The 23,001-nt window shown below is 47.0% G+C and overlaps 2 protein-coding genes across 2 annotated transcripts; both read right to left on the reverse strand.

The window, feature by feature from the left end:
- Positions 1-619: 619 nt before the first annotated feature.
- On the reverse strand, positions 620-10,989 carry LOC142583561 (putative ammonium transporter 3). The gene is made up of 6 exons (XM_075694049.1): positions 10,925-10,989; positions 10,465-10,524; positions 9,489-9,565; positions 2,683-3,002; positions 771-910; positions 620-662 (listed from the first exon to the last, which is right to left on the reverse strand). The coding sequence occupies exons 1-6, from the start codon at positions 10,960-10,962 to the stop codon at positions 620-622; spliced, it is 678 nt and encodes a 225-aa protein (XP_075550164.1). The 5' UTR covers positions 10,963-10,989.
- A 204-nt stretch (positions 10,990-11,193) lies between these two features.
- Positions 11,194-21,419, reverse strand: LOC142583562 (putative ammonium transporter 3). Its single transcript, XM_075694050.1, has 4 exons — positions 21,323-21,419; positions 17,741-17,961; positions 13,887-14,209; positions 11,194-11,233 (listed from the first exon to the last, which is right to left on the reverse strand). The coding sequence occupies exons 1-4, from the start codon at positions 21,417-21,419 to the stop codon at positions 11,194-11,196; spliced, it is 681 nt and encodes a 226-aa protein (XP_075550165.1).
- Between the last annotated feature and the right edge of the window lie 1,582 nt (positions 21,420-23,001).

Genomic DNA, 23,001 nt, shown 5'->3' on the forward strand with positions numbered 1-23,001 from the left:
CATTACGCGCCGGATTTTCTCGCCTTTCCTGCGGTAAAGTTATCGACGCCGTTGGGCCTCTGCTTCGCTCTGAAAACGTCTCTCCTCTCAACGAAGCTTATTACTCGGCTATTCGAGATCCTACCGGAGCAGCGCCAGTCCAAACCCATCGCCATCGGCCTTAAATGACGTTCCAGACCGCAGCGCTCACGACATGACAACGGCATGACGCGCTAAAAACCTTGCACCGCAATTTGCTAATAGACAGCACCCCCCTCCCCGTACGCAGGCGCGCGCACATTCCCTCCCACACACACACGCACTCACTCTCTGCTTTGCTTTTTCTGGCGCTTAAACAGAACTGCGTATTCTCATCTGCGCTGATGGCTTTGTCATTTCAACTATACAGTAAACTCTCTCAGCTACCTTCACCTCGCCAATAATAAATGATATGAGCCTTGAATTACGGACACATTTATTCAATTCGAGCTTCTGTAAAATTGCGTGACAAGTGCTCCGATGTTATCGCGCTTAAGAAAAATTAGGGCGATTAGTAAATCACCTAATATAGGTTGTCATTGTGCACTGCGTTATTACGTGGCTCGAGGTTGCAGAAAGTACGTCGACAGCTGTGCGTATGTCACACATCTAAATTGTCTTGAAGAATCGAAGATGACTCGTAGCTGGGTTTTGCAAAACCCAGAAGTATCGTAATTAACACGTACCGGCAGAAATGTGCTTTTTCTTTTTATTCTCTAAGAATATCCACTTTAATTTTCAGCGCTTTCAACTTGCGACCGGCTCGGTAGTGTTCCTGCAGTGCGCGAAGAAAAGGCGAGTTGTAGTCGTGCTCGATGTCGTGGTCCACGAGGTCAGGACCCAGGATTTCCTGCTCGGCAGTCATGCGCAGTCCGATCGTGTACTTGATCAGCTGCGAATGCGTGAACAAAACATAGAAATGAAAGTGGCACTTCAATTCTCGCGCTGCTGAGGGCCTTTTATCGGAGGCCTACGCCTCCGATAAAACTCCTGTGCCGAATGCAAACGTTTCGGCATGTGTATTTTTTTTTCTACCAGAAATTTCCACTTTGGTGCGACGGCAATAGCTATGTGGTTGGACGTAGTCATAGCGAAGTCGAACCTGACACGAAGACACCTTCATTATATCCGGTATGCGTTATATACGTATATTCGTTACGCCACGATATCGGCTACAAACATTTTTACTTTGTTATATCCGATAATTCGCTGTATACGTTCTCAAGCATCGACTGTAATGAATTGTTGAGGTTTTAAGCGCCAAATCTATGCAAGGACTACGAGAAATGTGGCAATGGGAGCTCCACGCTAATTTGGAACAAACGTGCGGGATCCCTGGACCTCAGCAGTGGAACGCTATCGTCGCATAGTGGTTATTTAGTGCACCGAATACTATAACATAAGCGTCATTGCGTTCGGTGCCCGTGGGAATCGAGCCTACTACTTTATGCCCAGCCGCGCAACGCCACAGCCTCTCAGTCATCACAGCGGGTGAACGGTATTGTTTGTCACCTGCATCAAACGGGAAAAACCAAAAGCCAAAAATAAAATGGAAACTGCAGTGGAGATAACGTGTTTTTTTTATTGGTGGTGGTGGTGGTGTTCCGTTTCAGCCGCGCATTAGTATAGGCAGCGCTTGTAAGTAAATCTGTAATGATCACTGATTAATTATTCAATTAACTAGGACTGGCATTAATTGACCTGGTTATTTAGAGCACACCTTAAAAATTTCGGAATCGAAACCGGTCGATGCTCGAGGCGTAGTATATAGGAGTCCTTAGGGGAGCGTCACCTACAAAATAATCTTCCTCAAGCTTTGTGACAAAACAAATTGGTGTTCCTGTTTACGTCTCCCACTGTCGCGCAAACGTAGGTTATTTAGAGATATATTAACTTGAACGTCACTGCGTTTCTTCTCAGGTCCTTGGAGAGTATCTCAAAAGTGGTGCAAGTCTCGGGAATCTGACTAGATCAGAAGGTTGCGTGTTCGAATCGCGTCCGAGCCACCATGCACTATAGCGCGCGAGAAAGAAAAAAGAACCAATCGGCACATAGGCTGCTTCGATGATGACGTATGCCCGTCATTCTTTTTCTTGTCTCGTTCATCTGAGCGCAAGCCAGCGTCAGCGCCAAGGCGGGCTCCACACTATAATGACGACTTACCTCGAATAATGACGTGTCTCAGTTCACCAATAGCAACATGTGCCTTAAAATAACTAAGTGTACAGTTATTTAGTAGTATAAAGGCAATATTAGGTATTTAGCTTTATCTTTGGACTATAAGAAAGATCATCTTTCACTTGCAAATGCTAACGTGTCAAATGATTATTTTTATTGCGCCTAGCGCGTTTAGTTGGGCGTCAATTATAATGCATTGCAGGATTTAGCCACATCCGTTACTGTAATGCTTGAAAAGGCGAAGCAGCTCCTAAATGAATGAATGAATGAATGAATGAATGAATGAATAAATAAATAAATAAATAAATAAATAAATAAATTGAGTAGTGATTATCATAGTGACGTCCGCCGACGTATATTTTACCGCGAAAGAGGCTTCATCGTCTCCACTGCACAGTCATAAGGAATATGGCGCTTCCCAATTGAAGCACGCAACCCCGCAACTGGCCTTTTAGATACTTTGTTCGGGACGAATAAGAAGCTCACGAGCAGCAGCACGGTCGAAGCACCGATGGCCCAGGCGATGATGCAAGCGGCGGCCACCGCTTGCACGGCGAGCAGGCTGGCGTCCCCGCCGGCGGCCAGCAGTCCGGAGCGGCCGTGCGTGTAGTCCATGAGCGTGTCGCGTTCGGGGAACAGGCCGATGGCGAGGAGCCCCCAGAGGCCGCAGACCCCGTGCGCGGCGAACGTCTCGGTCGGGTCGTCCACGTGAAGCCGGTCCAGCAGCGGGATGGCCGCCAGCACCAGCAGGGCCGCCACGGCGCCCACCACCAACGCGGCCCAGGGACGGAAGATGGGCGCGCCGCCTGCGCCGATCACGCGTGTGTATGTGTACGAGGCGACAGACAGAGCTTCGCTACAACGTTTATTAAGGTGAAAGCCTTAAGTGTTTAGGTGACTCGTTGGGTGATGGATGGATGGATGGATGAAAAACTTTATTAGGGTCCTTTAGGGCGCGCACTAGCGCGCAGCGGGCCGCTCCCATGTCGGGACAGAGAGGCCGAGTCTCTCCGCCGCGTCGCGGGCCCGTTGGACAGCCCATAACTGTTCTTCGAGGTTGGGGCTGTGTAGGACCACATCCCAACGTGAAGAAGTGTTGTTTTTATCGCTGTGTAACGCGGGACATCGCCAGAGCATGTGAGGTAAATTCGCTAAATCATTGCATAGTGCACATGCATTTGTTGTCTGAATTTCGGGGTACACCTTGTGAAGAAGTAGGGGGTTTGGGCAAGCCCCCGTCTGTAGAAGCCTTAGTGTCAAAGCTTGAGGTCTATTGAGTTTGCAATGTGGGAGGGGGTAGATCCTCCGAGCCAAATAAAAGTGCTTAGTAATTTCCGTGCAGGAGGAAGGAGAGTCCCGATTGTCAGTAGCCCCAGAGTCACGCTGCCCGGTAGCTACGCGGTTGATGATCCCTCGCGCAGCTCCGTGTGCCGACTCGTTGAGGTTGGGCGGGGCACCCTCGATCTGTCCCATGTGGGCTGGAAACCATATCAATGTGTGTGGCTTGATCTCCTTGCTTCCTAGTATCCTTAGGGCCAGCTCGGATATGGTTCCTTTGGCAAACGCCCTAACAGCTGATATGGAGTCACTGTAGATTGATGTCCTCTTGTCGTCCAATAAGGCCATCGCTATTGCAGCCTGCTCTGCGATCTCAGAGGACGTCGTCCGAATCGAGATTGCGTTTGTTATTTGCCTTTCATGATCTACGCTAACTACAGCGAAGGCCTGTCCGTCGACGTAGCGCGCTGCGTCTACGAAACTGTTCTCCGAAGCCCGTTCACGAGCCTTTTCCAGGAGAGCCTTCGCGCGCGCCCGACGTCTTCCCACGTTGTGCTCTGGATGGACGTTTCGTGGGATCGGGGCGACAATGATGCGGTCCCGCTGCTCTCGAGGGATGCTACAGAATTTTGTTTTGATTACTGTGGGGGAAACGCCCAGCTCCTGTAAGATGTGTCTTCCAGCTTGTGTGGTAGATAGCCTGACGAACTGGGCCCTCTCCTGTGCTTCCGCTATTTCCTCTAGCGTGTTATGCATGCCAAGTTGAAGTAAGCGTTCCGTGTGAGTGTATATGGGGAGGCCAAGCGCTCTCTTTATTCCTTTTCTGATTAATGCGTTGAGCTTATCCCGCTCCGATCTTTGCCAGTTGTGCATAGCCGCGACGTAAGTGAAATGACACATTACGAACGCATGTACCAATCTCACGAGGTTATCTTCTCCGAGGCCTTGCTGCCGGTTGGCCACTCTTCTTATTAGTCTGATGGCATTGTCCGTCTTCTTAGTGAGTCGCAGCACTGTCTGGTTGTTTGAACCATTCGACTCTACCATCATGCCGAGAATCCGGATAGCATCCACCCTCGGAATATATCCTCCGTCGTTTGTGCGCAGGTTTATGTCGCAATCGGCGAGTGGTTTCCACCCCTTTGGTTTCGGGCCTCTTCGCTTGGGTCGATAAAGTAGCAGTTCCGACTTGTGCGGTGAGCACCGAAGGCCCGTGGACTCAAGGTATCTCTGGGTAGCATCAATCGCCTCTTGCAGGGCCGTCTCTACCTGTCCGTCACTACCTCCCGTACACCAGATGGTAACGTCGTCTGCGTATATGGTATGACTGATACCGTCGATAGCAGAGAGTGTCCTGGATAGCCCAATCATGACGAGGTTAAAGAGAGTTGGGGATATGACTGCCCCTTGTGGCGTCCCCTTAGACCCCAGCTTGATCATGTCTGAAGTCAGGTCCCCGATCTTAAGGGTGGCTTCTCTGTTTGACAGGAAAGATCTCGTGTAGGAATGAAAGTGCTTCCCCAGGTTAAGACTCGAGATTGTGTTCAAAACGAACGAGTGAAGAACGTTATCGAAGGCCTTTTCCAGATCTAGACCTAGTATGGCTCTCGTGTCCCGCGTAGTACAGTCAATAATGTGATGCTTGATGAGCTTCATCGCGTCCTGCGTCGACAGTCCGACCCTGAAGCCGATCATGTTGTGCGGGTAAATGTCGTGGTCCTCCAGGTAGCGTGAAAGCCTGTTTAGGATTGCGTGCTCAGCAACCTTCCCTACGCACGATGTGAGCGAAATTGGGCGGAGGTTATCGAGGCTGGGCGGCTTGCCTGGCTTGGGGATAAGAATGGTGTTGGCCGATTTCCACATTTCCGGGACTTTACCGCTGCTCCATGTTTGGTTAATGATGTCCGTTAGGTATTCGATGGACTTTTCGTCCAGGTTCCGTAGAGCTTTGTTTGTGATCTTGTCCGGACCCGGAGCCGATCTGCCGTTGAGGGCATGGAGCGCCTGCCTGATCTCCTCAATCCCGAATTCTGCGTCGAGCTCAGGGTTGTCGGAGCCTTCGTAGTCAGGGGAAGGTGGTGTAGGGCCCGATGCGACTGATAGGTACTTCTTCACTAGTTTGGATAAAATTTCATTGTTCGAATATTTTCGCTTTGCTGTGTGTAGGGTGCGCGCCAGTGTGTTGCGTTGGTTGGTTTTAGTGTTTGTCTCGTCGAGGAGATGCTTTAGGAGGTTCCAGGTGCCCCCGTTGCGCAGCTGCCCGTCGATCGAGTTACACACCTCATCCCATTGTTGCTTAGAAAGGGCTCTGCAGTGTTCCTCTATAGTTCTATTGATTTCCGATATCTTTTTTCTTAGCCTACGGTTGAGCCGTTGTCCTTTCCACCTGGCGAGGAGCGACTGCTTCGCCTCCAACAGGTGAGCCAGACGGCTGTCCATCTTTTCCACTGGAAGATCGGTACAAACCTCTTTGGTAGTAGCTTTGATGTCTTGTTTAACCTGTACAACCCATTGTTCGAGGCTAGGCTTCCCCACACACTCCGTTCGCTCTTCCCTAATTTTGCGAAATTTGTCCCAGTCTGTGTACTGGAACATACGCTGGCTCTTCTCCTCGACTTGGAGGTGCGTGGCCAAGATGTAATGGTCGCTACCAAAGTCTACCCCGAGGTTCGTCCACTTGACGGCTGCATTGCTCCTGACAAAGGTGAGATCCGGTGTCGTGTCACGGCTCGACGATGTTCCACATCTGGTGGGGAACGCTGGGTCCGTGACTAGCATCAAGTTTAGGTTTATGGCCTCACGCCAGAGTTCCTCCCCCTTGTTAGTGTTATATGGGTAGCCCCAGGAGTGGTACGGCGCGTTGAAATCACCAGCTATGATCAAAGGGGAGTCGCGTGCTAGTTGCGTGGCCTTGGTGATTAGGGCTTTGAAGCGTTGTCGTGGAGCTTTGGGACTGCTGTAGACATTCAGGATGAATATACTTTCGCGGTTAGTTGGGCTAGGAATTATCTCTATCATCATGTATTCGACTGTACTTGCGGTCATATTAAGGTCGTGAGTGATGTGGGTCAGCTTGTTGCTAATCAGTACGGCGATCCCCGGTCCTTCTTCATGTTTTGCTACGGGCTTGTAGCCAGACAGCATGACGTTAGATGTTAATGTTTCTTGTAAAACGATAACATTTGGCTTCTCTGCGTGTGAGCGAATATATTGTTGCAGGGGAGCCCTCTTGGGAAGGAAACCCCTGCAATTCCATTGCCACATTCTGAATGAGCTAGTTTGAGTGGCCATCGTATTGCTCTTGAGGTGCTGTGCTAACCTTTGGAGGGCCGATCGCCCCCGAGCTGTTACTAGTCGATGCTGTTGCTGGGAGTGTAGGAGCTTTAGGTACCAGCACAGGTGTTACAACGTTTTCTAAGAAGGATTCAATTTTGATGATCCGCTGATTAGTGCGCTCCTCCATGGACGCCATGTTGCTGTGGAAGAGCGAGAACTTTTCATTTATCTGCTTTATGCTGTCTCTTAGAGCGGAGAGCAACTCGCGAATCTCCGATTTGGCCCTGCCTGGTGCTCTTTCTTGCTCGTTAGCGATTGCCCTCTTCTTAGCGGGCCTCTCTGTATCGATCATCTCAACCATGGGGACTTCCATTGGCTGAGGAGCTGCCGGTTGCTTATCCGAATCGCTCTTCTTAACCATGGGGACTTCCATTGGCTGGGGAGTGGCTGGCTGCTTGTCAGCCATGACGGGTTGACTACCCTTCTTAATTTCGGCAATTTCTGTCATCAATCGAGCTATGGTGTTCTTCATCATCTCGTTTTCGCGCTCAAGTTGTGCTAGTCTGTTGTTACCTCTATTATGCTCTGGCGGTGAGCCCCGCGTTACCTTTTCCGGCGTTCCTCGAACTCGGTCGGCCCAGGTTGGGTAGCACTCGGGTCGGCGATCCCTGGAGCAGGACCTCGAGCAGGACCTGAACCGGACTTGACTGCCTCGGCGCCAGGATCCGGAACGACCCCTGGAGCGTGATCTGGTCCTGGTTCTGGAACAAGAGCGCCCTCTGGATCGAGAGCGACTCCGTGGGCTCCCTCTGGAGCCAGAGCGTCCCCTGGATCGGGAGCGCCCCTTAGGCTCTTGCGGTGGAAGTTGCTCGAAGTGATTCTTGATGTCGCTGCTATGTGGTGTTGACGAAGCCCCACTTGTTGAAGCTTCCACCGTCGCACTCTCCCATCGCCTCCTTCTGACGATGTATGGGATCTGGAATCTCTCCTTGCACGTTTTGTCCGCCGTAGGGTGTGGGCCTCCGCACAACCCACACTTTGGCGTGCACTGGTGTTGATCGTCCGGGTTGACTGCCCCACATCCTCTGCAGGTGGACTCTTCGGGAGTCGGGCAAACGTCGGCACGATGGCCGAGTTTGCCGCACGCGTAGCAGATGTCAACTTGTTTGCGATAAAGAAAGCATTTCACAAGGACTGGGCCATAGCGTACGAAGTTCGGAACCTTGAGTCCGTCGAAAGCATTGATGATTGTGCCTGTGTTCTTAATTCTCTTGACCGCCAAGGCCAGCGGGTTTCTCTCGTTGATGATGTTACGTTCCAGGTCCGATGGACTGTCGATGGACTGTGATGGCCTTGAAAAAAACGCAGCGTCTAATCGAGCGGTACAAAAAAAAAAAGAAAAAGGAAACGTGATCTCCGAGCGAACGGAGGGTGGAGAGGGGAACGAGCGACGCGCAAAGACACACACACAAAAAAAGCAGGTGTTGCGTCGCTAACGTCACGCGGCGGCGGCGGCGGCGGCAGCGGTTGCGGCGACAGTTGGCTGCGAAGCGAGAGAGACGGCGATGGAGAACGCTCGCCCGGGGCCTAGCGCATCGCGCGGTAGGCCTCGGACGTACGCAACGGCCGAGGATGCTCGCCAAGCGAGAAACGAGGTGTGACGTGCGGAGGGACGGGTGCGAGGCGTTCGAGTGCTGCTTTCCCCTGCTGAGAGGATGCAACGCAATTGTGTTCCGCTTGTGTTGCACATTTGTAGCACTTACTGGCGACAAGCATGCTGCACCTTTAGGTAATGCATTACGTGCTCGCATGTGTCACTGAGGAGGTCGATCTAAAGCGCCACACGTGTACTTCGCACTGCGGCTCGTTTGTTGTCTTGCAACAAGTCTGACCCCTCCGATTGTATAACGTAATGCATTACGAAGTGCGCAGCAGGTGTGACATGCTGCCGAACTTTTTGTTCACCGTGCCGTGTGCGCGTCAAATGAAAATATACACATGAGCGATTGAGAAAGAAGACAGAAAGTTATTTTACTATAAAGGACGGTTGGTGTTTGCCGGCGTGTATTCGCCCACATGCTGCTATTCGAGGTAAGGGGCCAATAGATAGAATGGCCCTAAAGGAAGGCGGACCCGAGAATTTTAAATAAAAAGGAGCGAGAGGGAGAAAGCTCGCGACATTTTCGTTAATGGAAGTGTTCTAGACGGTAGAGCAAGGGTCTTTCTTTGGCAGAGAAATTGTCATGTTGGCGCCTAATGTGGAGAAATGAGTCTTTCTGAGTGAAAAACCTTCAGTAAGTTTCGACGACAAGCCTCTTCCGACAAGTTATGAACAAGTTATGAAGAAAAGGAGTTCATAGCTTCGCGCTGCTTTGATGGGCACCGAGGACCTAACGTTCGCTTTAATGTCGAGAGACATTTAGTCAAACTTCCGCGATGCTTAGCCCGGCAAATGGAGACGTTGTGTTAACCGACTTCGGCTGCAGTTTGCATACAGTGGCTGCCGTCTTTACCGCAATCGTCAAACCTTTAGTCCTTAAACTGGGAACACTGCGCGGCGCTGTGAAATCGTTCGAGCGCATCTTTCTTGAATTCAGAGTTTGCACACAGACGACCGAAGCCTATACCATATGAACATATAAAAGCACGCTTGATCTATTCTGCTTACATTTTTATTTGAAGTTAAATCAGGACATGCGATTTTTTTCTCTAGACCTTAGATACAGATAAAATACTACCTGAGATAGCCACAAGCGATCCCATGACGGTGTTCATGAGCCACGAGACATCATGCTGACCTTTCTTCAATATGAAACTGAAAGAAAAAAAAAACGGGAATTGTGAAGACGTAAATAAATAATATGGCCACTACTCGTCATGAAGGCATACTAGCGCTAAGCTATGCAGGGTGATCATTTTTAAGTTTTATGGAATCTTTAAAAGTGGCCTGTTGCAGATAAGATCATTCCAGTCCTTGAGCTGGACTATTCAGAGAGGCGGACATTACTTGAACGAGAAATCGAAACACATATTCAACTAATTATTAAAATCCACTGATTATCTTTTGAACTAATTTACGGCACATAATGAAATTTTGCGAAATGTAGCTAGCTGCAAGACGTATCAACTTGAAATAAATTTCCAGAATGACGCCAGTTTAGAGATATGCGTCACCAAACTTGCCGTAAAAAATGCACTATTGTTACAGTTGTTTATCGAAACACTCTTTTGTGCATTGACGCACAAAAGTAACTCGAACGCCCATGTATTTCGTTCCTCACTTTGGGCAATATCTAAAAACTGGTGTCATCCTGGGAATTAATTTCAAGTGGACACGTCTCGCAAGCTCGCCGGCTACAATGCGTAAATTGCAATATGCGCCATAAGGTAATTAATCAGGAAGTTAATGAGTACATTTTTTGTTAATTTGTTGGATATATTGGTTCCGATTTCCCGTGCTAGCAATGTCCGCCTCTTCGAATAATCCAGCTCAAGGACAAGAATTATGCCATCTGCCACAGGCGCGATTATTAAAAGTTCAATGAAACTTAAAAATGATCACCCTCTATAACAAGACACCCTGCTCATTTGGCGTCCTGTACGTCATGCACTTTACGTGCATAAAAAACGGAGTTTTTGTGCGAACTGGACACACTTTGATATTTTATAGCACCGAGAAGACCAAGAAAACATTTTGATGACGATGTAACCAACCTCATTGCCATTCCCACGAAGCCACCGGTCATTGACGCCAGGATAGTCGTCACTGAAGCCCTGGAAAATAGAATGGGAAGCGTATATCCGGCGTTCTCGGTGAAGTGCCACATATTTTTTTTATACTTAATTTGCAGGCGGAGCCACTGGAAGCAGCACACTCATACTGACGTTTACGTCTCTGAAGTACCAACATTTACTGTCATGTCTTTACGACATACCAAGCTTGTGAAAAAGGAGAACACACACGTTTTTAACCTAGGATCTTAGCTGGCAGTGTGTTTAAAGAAGCTATCATGTCAGAATAAACTTTTCAGGTTAAGCTCTAATTTAATATAGCTGGTTGAATTTTCCTCTTGTTCAAGAACCGCGAAATGAGAGTAACGTTTACAGATGTTTCTCAACAACATAAATATAGTACTAGTGGTGTTACTGTCATGCACATAGTGTATGATTTTACCTCGCGGAGTATTTCCACTTGTTTCGCACAATTCCCATAGTACTTCCAGCGCTAAATCCAAGCCATCCCCACCTGTGTTGTTGAAGAAAGAAACAAAAAGATAACAATCTTCGTTGAACGCTCAGTCATTATTATTTATGCATTAAAAGAACACCAAACATATAACCGCAAATTTGTGGCTTTAGTCTGAGTTACGGAGTATATGAGATTGATAGAGTAATTATAACTTCATGTTACTTTAGCTTATTTTAGGTTACTCTCGGAAAACGTCACTCTAAGGCCAGTGCCACGTTTCCTCCATCATGGTGCCTAGTTGCAAAACATGGCAATGGATAGCAACGCTGTCACCAAAAACTATACGTATAATTAATATGCTCTCTGCTAATTTAGAATGCGATGGAGACGTAGACGCTAGCAAGAGCCTTAATAATAATAATATTTGGGGTTTTACGTGCCAAAACCACTTTCTGATTATGAGGCACGCCGTAGTGGAGGACTCCGGAAATTTTGACCACCTGGGGTTCTTTAACGTGCACCTAAATCTAAGCACACGGGTGTTTTCGCATTTCGCCCCCATCGAAATGCGGCCGCCGTGGCCGGGATTCGATCCCGCGACCTCGTGCTCAGCAGCCCAACAGCATAGCCACTGAGCAACCACGGCGGGTAGCAAGAGCCTTATCTCTTTAAAAAAGTACCATGCAAGGCTTTTGGGACTTGCCTTCATTTTTTTTATGCGTAAGCATTTATATGCCTACCCAACGAGAAATTTGTCCGTCACCCAAGACAGTGAATGGCTCATACGCCTTTAAGCAATGGCTCATGCCCCCCTTTAAGCAAGCAAAAAATGCGATCTCATACCCACGTAAATTAGAGGCTTCCAGCGCTCAGCAAAGTGAAGCGAACAGTGCATACATTCATTGAAATCACCCATACAACACACAAAACAGCATACGTTTCAATAAAGAACAAGCTCGAAATAAGCGTCCTAATTATCAATAAAGCATTGTACACACCCTTCAGCAATTGTAGCGGTGGTTTTGAAAAAACTTAGCTAAATTAACCCTAATTCACCTTAATTAGTATCAAATGTCGTGGGTTTGACTCTCGCCAAATGTCGAGGATTCGAATGTCTTATTTTACTACGTCTTAATTACCCGAAGCTTATTATATTCGACTTAATTAAAAACAATGGTCGTGGGTTCGAGTGGCATAATGAACTCAATCTTAATGAAACTGCCCTATGTTTGCTATCGAACATGATAAGCGAACGACCGATGAGGGTTGACAATGGTTTATAATGGTCGGATGAAGTTCCGTAACACTGATAATGACACCGGGCTGCGTGGAGATTAGCAAGTGGCACAATGATTACGGATACTTAGACAACTCCCAGAGGAGTTTCAGCGTGAATTTTTTTCGGTATAAGTCACGCAGGGCGGAGTCTCTGGTGTCCTTGAATACTGCTTTTAACAGAATTTGTAACTAACTAATCTTGGCATAAGGTTTTCCAGTTAGTTCTTGTATCTCCATGGTGCGTCAACTGCGCGCGTAAACGCAAAAGAAAGCATTGTTAACGTGATGTTTCTATTCGCATTCGAGGCAACACTTCGTGCTTTCCACGTTTCGACGCGCTAAACTGGCGACTTTGAAATTCGCGAATTCGCAGCAAAGTTTGATAAAGTGTACAAGGCTGTCACAATATATGACGGTCCGGATAGTGATACTCTAGATGGGATTTAACAATGCTACAAGCGAGAAAATGTATGAAGGGAGCCTAATTTAACTTGGTTCGCAGTACAAAAACACTGCGCTGTAAAAGAAAATTGCAATAAGAAAGAACTTGCGTACATAAGATCACATTTGCAGTTTTGGTTATTAAGCCCAATTTCAATTAGTGCTATGCGAACACTCTGATCATCGCGTGCACTGGCAACTTTGCATCGCAAGGCAACTGTGCACTATTTGTAAAGAACTCTGGACTGTTGCGAGGCCACGCTCTGGCAAGCACAACGACGCATGAAACCTCTTCATTTGTTTCCGGCTACAAAGCGACATGAAGCGCCATAACATAACCCAGGGGGAGAGAGCGTTAGTACAGACAAGATGGAAGAAGTCGATTTCGAGCCGATTCTTCAACACAAATGGAGACACCACAGGATCGTATCAATAGAGAATTTTCATATTTTTCTGCAAATTATTACGCAAATGCGCCCAGATACATAAGAGGAAGCTTTTTTGGGTGACGGCGATATAAATACAATGGCGCACGCATCGGACAGCTGACTCTTCTAGTATCCTACTCACTTTCAACATGACGGAGTCGCGTTATCTCGCTGCTACAGCACCCGGTGTGCATTCCGAATTTTTGAACGCGCGATTTGTTGAGCCTGCTCTTTGAAGAGACGCTAGAGATGAACACAAATATCCGTTTAGAATAATAAATTATTCTCTGAAAACTCTATTTTCCTTAATGTCGCGGCAACACATTAACTTATTAGAAATTAAAGCGAATGTTATAGCATCAGTCTTCGGATTTTGCGCCGTAAACTCCACGTCCGTTCTTCAGCATGACGTCAAAGATTTCAAAGTATATACTCCTTTGGTTATTGGGCCGTTATGGGCCCCTTGTAGCTCGGTAAAAGTCTCGAAACTTGCCAAGTTCAGTGTTTGGATTTTCTTCAGACTACAATGCAGACCGTATCTATCGATAAAGAATTACCTACGCCCGGGCAGACGGCGTCGAACTCCATGACGTCACCGCTAGCCGATGCGGGAACTTGAAGGCGGCGTCGCCACCCCCTTTCCCTTTTTTTTTTTTCATCTTTCCTGGCCTTTCCACGTCTCCTCTCACGGTAGCAGTAACATCTTTCTGGTTTCGTATAAGGGCCAATTTAGGAACACAGCTCAAATCGCGTTTCTCTTCAGTGTCCATTTCATTACTACGGAGGAGGAGTGTACGTACCAGAGCATGAACAGTCCCAACAGCGCGTTGGTGGGGTTTCCCAGGGGCAGCGGCGCCGTGCCGGAGTCGTAGCGTCCCAGCCGCGGCCCAAGCACGACAGCGGCGACCAGACCCACGCACCCGCCGAGCAGGTGCACCACTCCCGATCCGCCGATGTCGACGGCGCCCATGCGCGCCAGGAAGCCGCCCTGATTCCAGAGCCATCCGGCCGGCACGCAGTACAGCACCGTGGCCAGAGCCGAGAACAGGCAGTACGAGGTGAACTTGGTGCGCTCGGCCATGGAGCCCGACACGAGTGCCGTAGACGTGGTGGCGTACGCTAGCTGCCCATAGGAATTAAAGGAAGCCCGCGGGCCGACTGGACGAGATATTTTTAGCTGGCGGATCAGGTGGGGCGGTTTTCTACGCCACTTCACTTCCGACATGGGCTGAGATGCTAAGTGTGATGAAAATTACTTTTAAAGATATATGTTGATTATAACACGAAAACGATGAAAAAGGAACAAATGGTGGATCGTAATGTCGCACTTGAATAACGTCAAATATTAACCTAGTTGGTTCTGTTGTGTGCAAAATGTAACTGTGAGACTTCGGTCGAGGACATAAAGCGAAGAACAGATTAGTACAAGCGGTGTATAAAATAAACAACAAGTACTGCCTGACAATTGTTGAATTCCGCCATATTGTCGAATTCGACATCTCTTCAGCTCTGGTTGGTTGAGAGGGCTGCAAGGCGCCCTCTCTTGTTGGCTCAAAACGCCGCCATTAGAGAATTTGATGATGTAGAAGAGCAACTAAGCACAAACGCTGACTTATGCGTGTCTACTCCGGGCTTATGTGCTTGTCTTAAGTCTTGCTGTCACGTTTTGAGTCGCACCTGAGCGCGAGTTTGGAAACATATAAATGCATATAAGTACAAAGTAAACTTAAAACGCAGGCGCACAGTCAGGCCCCAATGCGAGAAAGATAGCGCTTGCACAACCGACTTCCTCTTTGCGCCTTTTTCTCGTATGTCGTGTTGATAATTCAAATTTATGCATTCCGCACCACTCTAAACAAAAGTCTGGTGGTCAGTGCATGCGTAATTCCGTCTTTCATTCTTGTCATGTCGTCCGTCCTGCAGAGGTATTCTGTAAGATTCCGCCTAGTGGATATGTCCATTTCGTCTTGTTCTGGAGTGCTGATTGGCTGTGGCGCCTCGCTGCTGTGAACGCGGAGCCCAGCCCAGCCAATCAGAGCTTCAAAAGCAGACGATATGGACATGTCCACTAGGTGGACTCTTACAGAATACCTCCCCTGTTCACCATGCTATTCACAAAGTAACTAGCCTCATTTCTTACATTTGTGACACAACCTGTGTCTACCGTTTACTTAATGGACGGCAGAAACACGGTGGAGAGAAAAATTAAGCAAGGAAAGGATAAGGTGCTAACCATTCTCCACTAATTCCTCCAAGTTCATGGGAATAAGGCAGTAGAAGATGTTGAAGCGGCGAAAAAAGCACTAGGAGAACAAAGTACTGCGTCTTGCCTGCAGAAAGATGAATTTGCCAGAGCAAAACAAACAAAGTCTAGATGTCTTCCGGACCCGTGTACTTAAATTTAGGTGCACGTTAAAGAACCCCAGGTGGTACGAATTTCCGGAGTCCCCCACTACGGCGTGCCTCATAACAGTAAGTGGTTTTGGCACGTAAAACCCCATAATTTTAATATCTAGATGTATTTCTTCAACTCCGCTAAGCTGCATGGGGCAGCGAATACTGTTTGCATTTCTACATAATTAATAAAGGCCTTGACACCATCAATTTTCTCTTGTCTTCCACTAAAAAATGAACCCATACGATGAAAAAAAAACAGACAAATTTGGATTCTGAATTGAATTCTGGCGTTTTTAAGTGCCAAAACCACAATTTCATTGAGGCACGCCGTAGTGGGGAACTCTGGATTAATTTTGACCACCAGGAGCTAACAACGGAAGAAAGACAAGTTTACAGGTGGTTTGCAGATTGTATTAATTCCGTTTTATTATCGCTGGCGGCTACGCGAATGATGCTGAGAGATCCGAAAGCGTTTCTGGTCAACTTCGAACTGAACTGACTCGTCCAAAATTCCAACGTTCAAATCAACAGCCGCCGCTTCTTGAACTGCACAACGTCCACTCCACTTGCTTCTTTCTTTCGTACAGTGGAACAACTTTACAATGAATGCAGTTATTAGGAAATAACGAAATAACCCGTGTGAAGAGTGGTTAGACTTGGCCCGGCCATATTCCTATTTATTTTTTGTGCTCAGTGGCTATGGTGTTGGGCTGCTGAGCACGAGGTCGCGGGATCGAATCCCGGCCACGGCGGCCGCATTTCGATGGGGGCGAAATGCGAAAACACCCGTGTACTTAGATTTAGGTGCACGTTAAAGAACCCCAGGTGGTCAAAATTTCCGGAGTCCTCCACTACGGCGTGCCTCATAATCAGAAAGTGGTTTTGGCACGTAAAACCCCAAATATCATTATTATTATTATTTCTTTTTTGTGTGTATTACGAGCGCCCACGCACGTAATTTGCAAAGAATGTGGCAAATCAGTTCTGCGGAAGCACGCACGGTGGATGCAGGTGCATGAAAGGAATTTGTGCTACCCCACTGTAGGCCAAATCTATGAAGGAAACCTAAACAGGTTTCTCAGAAAACGTGTTTCTTGTTTCCTATAGCTTTGTGCTCTCAGTTGCGTAGGTGGAAATATTTCAGTTCACCAAGAATTTTCCTGTTTAACGAAATAATCTCCATGCCCAAATTATAGTTCTGTCCTTATAACAAAAGAACACGAGAACGCTCTCACATTAAAAAAAACTATGCATCAAATATTTTCCTTCTTTCTTTACATGTGCTGGACCTTTCTATGTCGGCCTTCGGTATATTGCATATGTTGCGTCAACTTTCGCTTACGCGATTTCGTTACGAGGCACACGAAAAGAAATGTTCTCCGTAGGCTGCGACAGATACTGAGTTATTTCGAATACCCGTTTCACAATAGCTGCACTTTCCGCCATGTAGCTTTGTCGCATCTCGCCACTGAATATCCCAAAACGGCATGACCCACATTACTTCCCCGTTCACCTGTACGATATCTGTTGCGTGACTCCGATCACATTTACTAGAGTGAAGCGGTCCGCTTCAACATTAATGCGGAAATGAGAGCAATTTTCTAGTGGCCCTATGACTTTGCGGGTAACAGTAGCTCACTAGCAAGTAAAGATCGGCGGCGGTCACCGCCGATCTTTGAGCTCTTTACGAGATTTTGTTATTGATTCAACAGAAACAGGGTAAAGCGTTGCTCAGACGCGCTGCGTAACTTCTCCCTGATATTTGTGGCACTGGGGCACCCCACAAAACTAGGCGGAGTGTCACGTGTTTTCTGAAGGTGCCTTTCCTCTCTTACTTTCTTTTTACCTTTTTTATAAAGAAAAAGGACTCGGAATAAAATCAAGCAATGCAATGATAAGTACCAGAAGGTTTTCGATTTTGCTTCACCTAAATAAAGTGTAAAAGAATGGGAGAACAGAGAATGACACTAGTGAAGCAAAGATAACAGCGTCAAAGTTGTGAGCGCCGGTCGATGTCCTCCATGAACACGGGTAAAGAACGAGAAGGCGGTGTATTTAGAACAACGGGGTCACCAGGTAACTAAATGCTCCAACACCCGACTCCACTAGTACGGGTCAGTGTTTCCATTGCATGCACCGACGAAGACATGAATGCTGTAGAAGTCACTACTCTTTGTCTCTCTCATCTCGTGCACGCGCACGCACGCACGCACACGCACAAACAAACAAGGAGAAGTAAACCGGCCATCCGACGTACCTGAAAGACGTACCGTGAGTACCGCTGCCCCATGTGGATTTCATCAGCACTGGTGAAGAATTTGCCGAAGCTGAAGTATGGGTTCTTCATCGGGTCGAAGCCGATACCGTAGCCGACAACCCAGAAAACCAGGCCACCGAACAGCACCGTAGTGGCGTTCTTCACGAGGATATTCACCTCGTTCTTGCGGGAAACGAAACCGGACTCGAGCAATCCGTAGCCTGCACCGTATTGACCACAGTGCGCTGTAGCCTCTGGTGAAAAAAATCTGGTGTGTTACGTGCCGAAGCCACCATCAAAATATGAGGCACGCCGTACTGGGGCACTCAGGATTGACGTGCACCCAATAAGCAGGGTGGACGAGACGTTATGTATTTCGCCCTCATCGAAATGCTGCCTACGTGGCCGGGATTTGATCCCGTGCTGAGCGGCGCAAAGTCGTTGCCGCTAAGCCACCACAGGTGGTGTAGCCTTTGGATTTGCAAATTCCTTCACCGCGCACGCGAGCCGAGGTAGCCAGTCATGGGTGTTATCAAATTTTACTTCGAGCGCAGGCCATGTCATCATGGCTAAAGCTGTACATGCCATATATATACAGTGTATTTCAGCGAACACTTTCAAAACTTTTTTGAGATTGCCTGTGGCAGATAGCAGAATTCTAGTCGATGAGCTGGTCAACTCGAAGATACGGACATTATTTGCACAAGAACTTGAAATGCATATTCGACGAATTATCAGAAATGCAGTAATTAAGACTTTAACTAATTACCTTAAGAAACATATTGCAATTTACAAATTCTAGTGGGCGAGACTGGAAGGCATATCCACTTGAAAAGAATTGTGTGGATGGGACCATTTACGAGATATACAGCGTCAAGCTTACGGTAAAAATGCACTGCCGATCCACTTGCTTTCTCAACAAAACGTCGTTTTATGCATTGAAGCACAAAAGTAACCGGAACGCCAATGCATTTCTCCGCAAAGTATGGGAATTGATATCTTGAAACTGGTGCCATCCTGAGAATTCGTCATCCTTGCGAACTCCACGGCTAGAATTTGTAAATTGCAATATGTGCAATGAGGTAACTAGCTGAAAACTTAATAAGTGACTTTTGTGATAATTAGTTGATTATGAATTTCAATTTCTTGCGTAAGTAAAGTCTGCCTCTTCGAGTAGACCAGCCCCCGAACTAGAATTGTGCTATCTGAAATTTTGAAAGTGTTCGCTGAAACACCCCGAACATATGAACGAGAGGAAAGAGAATCGAGGGGCTCGGTTTGTGTAAGTTACAACCATACAAAGCCAACAGACAATGGAAACATAGAGGAAATTAGTTGTGTATTTAACTGAAATGAAGAAATGATATATATATATATATATATATATATATATATATATATATATATATATATATATATATATATATATATATATATATATATATATATATGAAAATGAAAGTGGACGAAAGACAAAAAACAACTGGCCGCAGGTGGGGTACGAACCAATGTCCGCTTTATGCGTGCGATGGTCTTACCAATTCGGTTACCGCGGCGCCGTTTTCCTGCCCACTTTACTGGGTATTTATTGTATGCCTACTACAGTCAACTCTGGGAGTGTGTGTTCGCATATATATGTGCGTTGCATAAGCATGGGCGGTATTCCAACCATAGCAAAATTTTCTTTACAAATTTGGATCTCCTCCTTACCATTTCAGCGTGAGATAAAGGCTAAAAACTGAACAGCCCAGGTGCAACATTAATCTTTTTGATGATGAAGCTCGTGTGAAAGATGATGCTTATATATAGGCACTACCTTGAATTCCGAACAGAATAGCTTGCGAGTTTTGGTTTTAGAGTTTCCATCTTCACCTCACTAATTCGTATCAGTAATTCGCGAGCGCGTTCGCTGTTGTCCTTAGTTTTTTCGCGCTCTTCTCCAGACACTAGTTCCTGTAAAGGATGCACCGCCACAACAGTGCTTGTAGTGAGGCGAAGCCATTACAAGTATGGCAGCACAAGGTGAACAAGGAACGCTGGTAAGAAAATAGTAACGCGAAATCATTATATGTCCAATGAAGCAGAAAGTCCGGCGTCCATCCAGGGTTAACATCCGATGGTAACAAAAGCCACGTGACCAAGTGAAGACGTCACATTCTCGGCGCTGGACCTGCTGCGGCTCGCACTGCGAAATCCCACGGTGAACAGCCACGGCGTCGGGCAGACGCCGTGGCCCACACCCCAAAAAATTGACTTCGCCCAATTCGAAAATTAAAGGGTGATGGTTTAGGCTAGATGGTTTTCCATGAGGCTGTGTGGTGCAGGGCGAAGCAGGAGAATGGACACAGAAATAGCGAGCGCTTGTCCTCATTTTGTTATGTCCCTTGTACTGCTTAGCGCTGCACCACACAGCCTCATGGAAAATGGAGTTTACCCACTTTAACAACCAACCTGGCACACTCCCAAAATTGATTTGGCCAACCCCGAAATTTGGGTGGCCCACCCCCAAAATTGACTTTGCCCAATTCGAAACTTTAGTTGACAGACGTTCAAAATGGATCTCGCTCACTCCCAAAATTGACTTCACCCATCCCCAAAATTGAAGTGGCCCACCCCCAAAATTCAGTTGACCCACGTTCAAAACCAACCTGGCCCACTCCAAAAATTGAATTAGCCCACCTCTAAAATTTGGGCGGCCCAACCTCAAAATTGACTTTGCCCAATTCCAGCACATGACCAAGTGAAAAGCACCATGCGGAAGAGTCATAATGCTTTCGCATTCAGTGCACGTAAGGAGGCTTAAGTTCCCCTGTAACTTTTTTCATTTTGTGATCATGCGAACATGGAAAAAAATTCTGACAGAATCAAGAAAAAAGAATTAGAACTAAAATACAGAGAAAAAGAATAGTCCATACATGCAATCGATATAAACAATCAGCAGCATTTGATCAGAGTTGAGTATTCAGCCGCACCGTCCTTCAAGCTATTGTCAATCTCAGTGCCTCACGCGAGCTGGCTTCAATGGAAACGCATAAGAGACGGCGGACAAATAAAGGAAATGCAGTCAACGCGAGAGACCAACTCGTTCTGTCTCCTAAACTGCAGACGGTGCGAGTCACAAGGAAAAGTTAACCAGGAAAAGATGCTAACCTAAATCATGAGCATGGCTTATGACATGTGGAACGTAACTTCGTCAATGAATCGAACCAGTTCCCACTTGTTCGCATACCATAAGGTAACGTCTGACTTCTGACTAGTATGCTGAGGGCATACAATGGCGCCGGATTTACGCATAGATGAACGTTTACTCCTGCCTTCTGACACACTGAGTCTTTCATTAGTGAGTGGCATATGAAGGGATTTCGATGCACAATTTGCCTCTGTAAATGGCAGCGAATATGTAGAAACCATGTTCATTTGTTCGTACAGCCGCATTCGTCTTCAGCTTCTTTCACTTCCAATATTCTCTCCATATTTCTTTCCAGCTCCATCCAAATGCTGCAGAAAAACTGGCGATAACTTCCATATGTCATCGGGTTCCCTTCAATACATTTCTTTCTCGCATTGGGTCCGAATACTCACCGGATTGCATCGTAAAAATCAAGAACGAGCTTGTCAGGATCCAGACGACGTCATTGGCGTCTTCCTTGTTGTCAAAAGTAGTCTCGTTTCGAGCCATTTCGCCCTTGTAGAAAGCCGCTTCTTCCAGTAGCGACGCGCGAGCCGCAAACAGTTGTGCTTACCAGTGCGGGGCCGACATAGCGGGGCGCGAGGTCACGTGGCCTCCTTTAAGATTGATTTCAAATGAGCAGAGAGGAAACGATCGGGCATCTCTCCCTGCCGAAATGCGACCGGCTGAGCGCATAAATGCCGCCCTTTGTGGAGCTCGCCGGGCGGCTTAAGCACGCGGCTCGCGTTTCACATCGACCCGCTAATGGTTTTGCTCAAGCTGTTAGCAACAATCTCGACGCGCAATTATTAAAGGCGGAGCGCTGCGTCCCCAATGTAGTGGTGCACAGATTGGTAGTCGGGGTGGTGTGCGTACAAATTTTAGCACACAATACATATTCCAGGAGCTTCTTCCGAGAAAGAACCTCATAGGTTTGAATTTTACAGCGCTTTCCTCACCACCTTTCCTCTATCCTCTTTCCAGAAAAAAAAAAAGCAAAACGAAGGAGCTAAACGTTGAGGCTACGCTCGGACATAATTTTCTATACACTTCTTGGTAAATCTGTACAGCAGTGAAGATAAGTCGATGCGATAACCACGCTGTTTTATTTTTAAGTACAGGTACCAGAGAGGCTCGCAGTGCGCGCTGCTTAATTATATTATGCCCGAACTCGGACTCTGTGGTACTCGGACTCTGTGCTAAAAACGGAGGAAATGTGCAAGTTTACCTTAACAGTGCGGGCGTTGTAATAACATAATCCGCACCCCCATACCGAGCTCCTACATATCTCAAGGCCGGGTACTGCAACTGAGTTGAGAGAGTTGAGCGTATTTCGCCACGCGCATGTCTTAAGTGTACGTGGAATGTGGCGAAGCACTATTGCAGATGTCAAGGACAAAGCAGCAACCCCAGAAAGTCGAATTTACCACACAACAAGAGCCCGATGATCAAAATCAAATCCGTGGCAGCGGTGATGTTCCATATATTGATCTAGATGGCCATAACACACTTCTTCGTAAGAAACAGCAGAACAGATAATGCTAGAAGGACAATTCAGACAACGACTAGATAACGTTAAAGTATCATAATGTAGCTTGCCGTCAGCACAGGCAGGCATCCTTCATAACTAGATTACGATGAACTAGAATTGTTCTAGGTCGCTATGACTAGGATTATGGTCACGGTCAGCGGTTGTCGAACTGCAGTCAGCCGGTACGCAGTTTTATTTCACAGGGATCTTTTAAGTGATTCAAAGAAGCTTCAGGCCTAACAGCCCCAGAAGCATTTAACAAAAACAATTCCTTCCATGGATACCATGTGCGCATAAATCTCTCATGTTTCTGTATTTCATACTGCTCCTCATTAAACATTGTCGAATGCATACCAGCTCTAGCTTACAGCGAAATTCGCGATGTCGACAATTCAATAACTTTAAAATTTTACTGCGGGCTTCAACTAAGACATGTATAGAGACACGTACTATCCTCTCTCTTTAACACACACACACACACACACACACACACACACACACACACACACACACACACACACACACACACACACACACACACACACACACACACACACACAC

Source organism: Dermacentor variabilis, chromosome 5, assembly GCF_050947875.1.
Source record: "Dermacentor variabilis isolate Ectoservices chromosome 5, ASM5094787v1, whole genome shotgun sequence".
NCBI lineage: Eukaryota > Metazoa > Arthropoda > Arachnida > Ixodida > Ixodidae > Dermacentor > Dermacentor variabilis.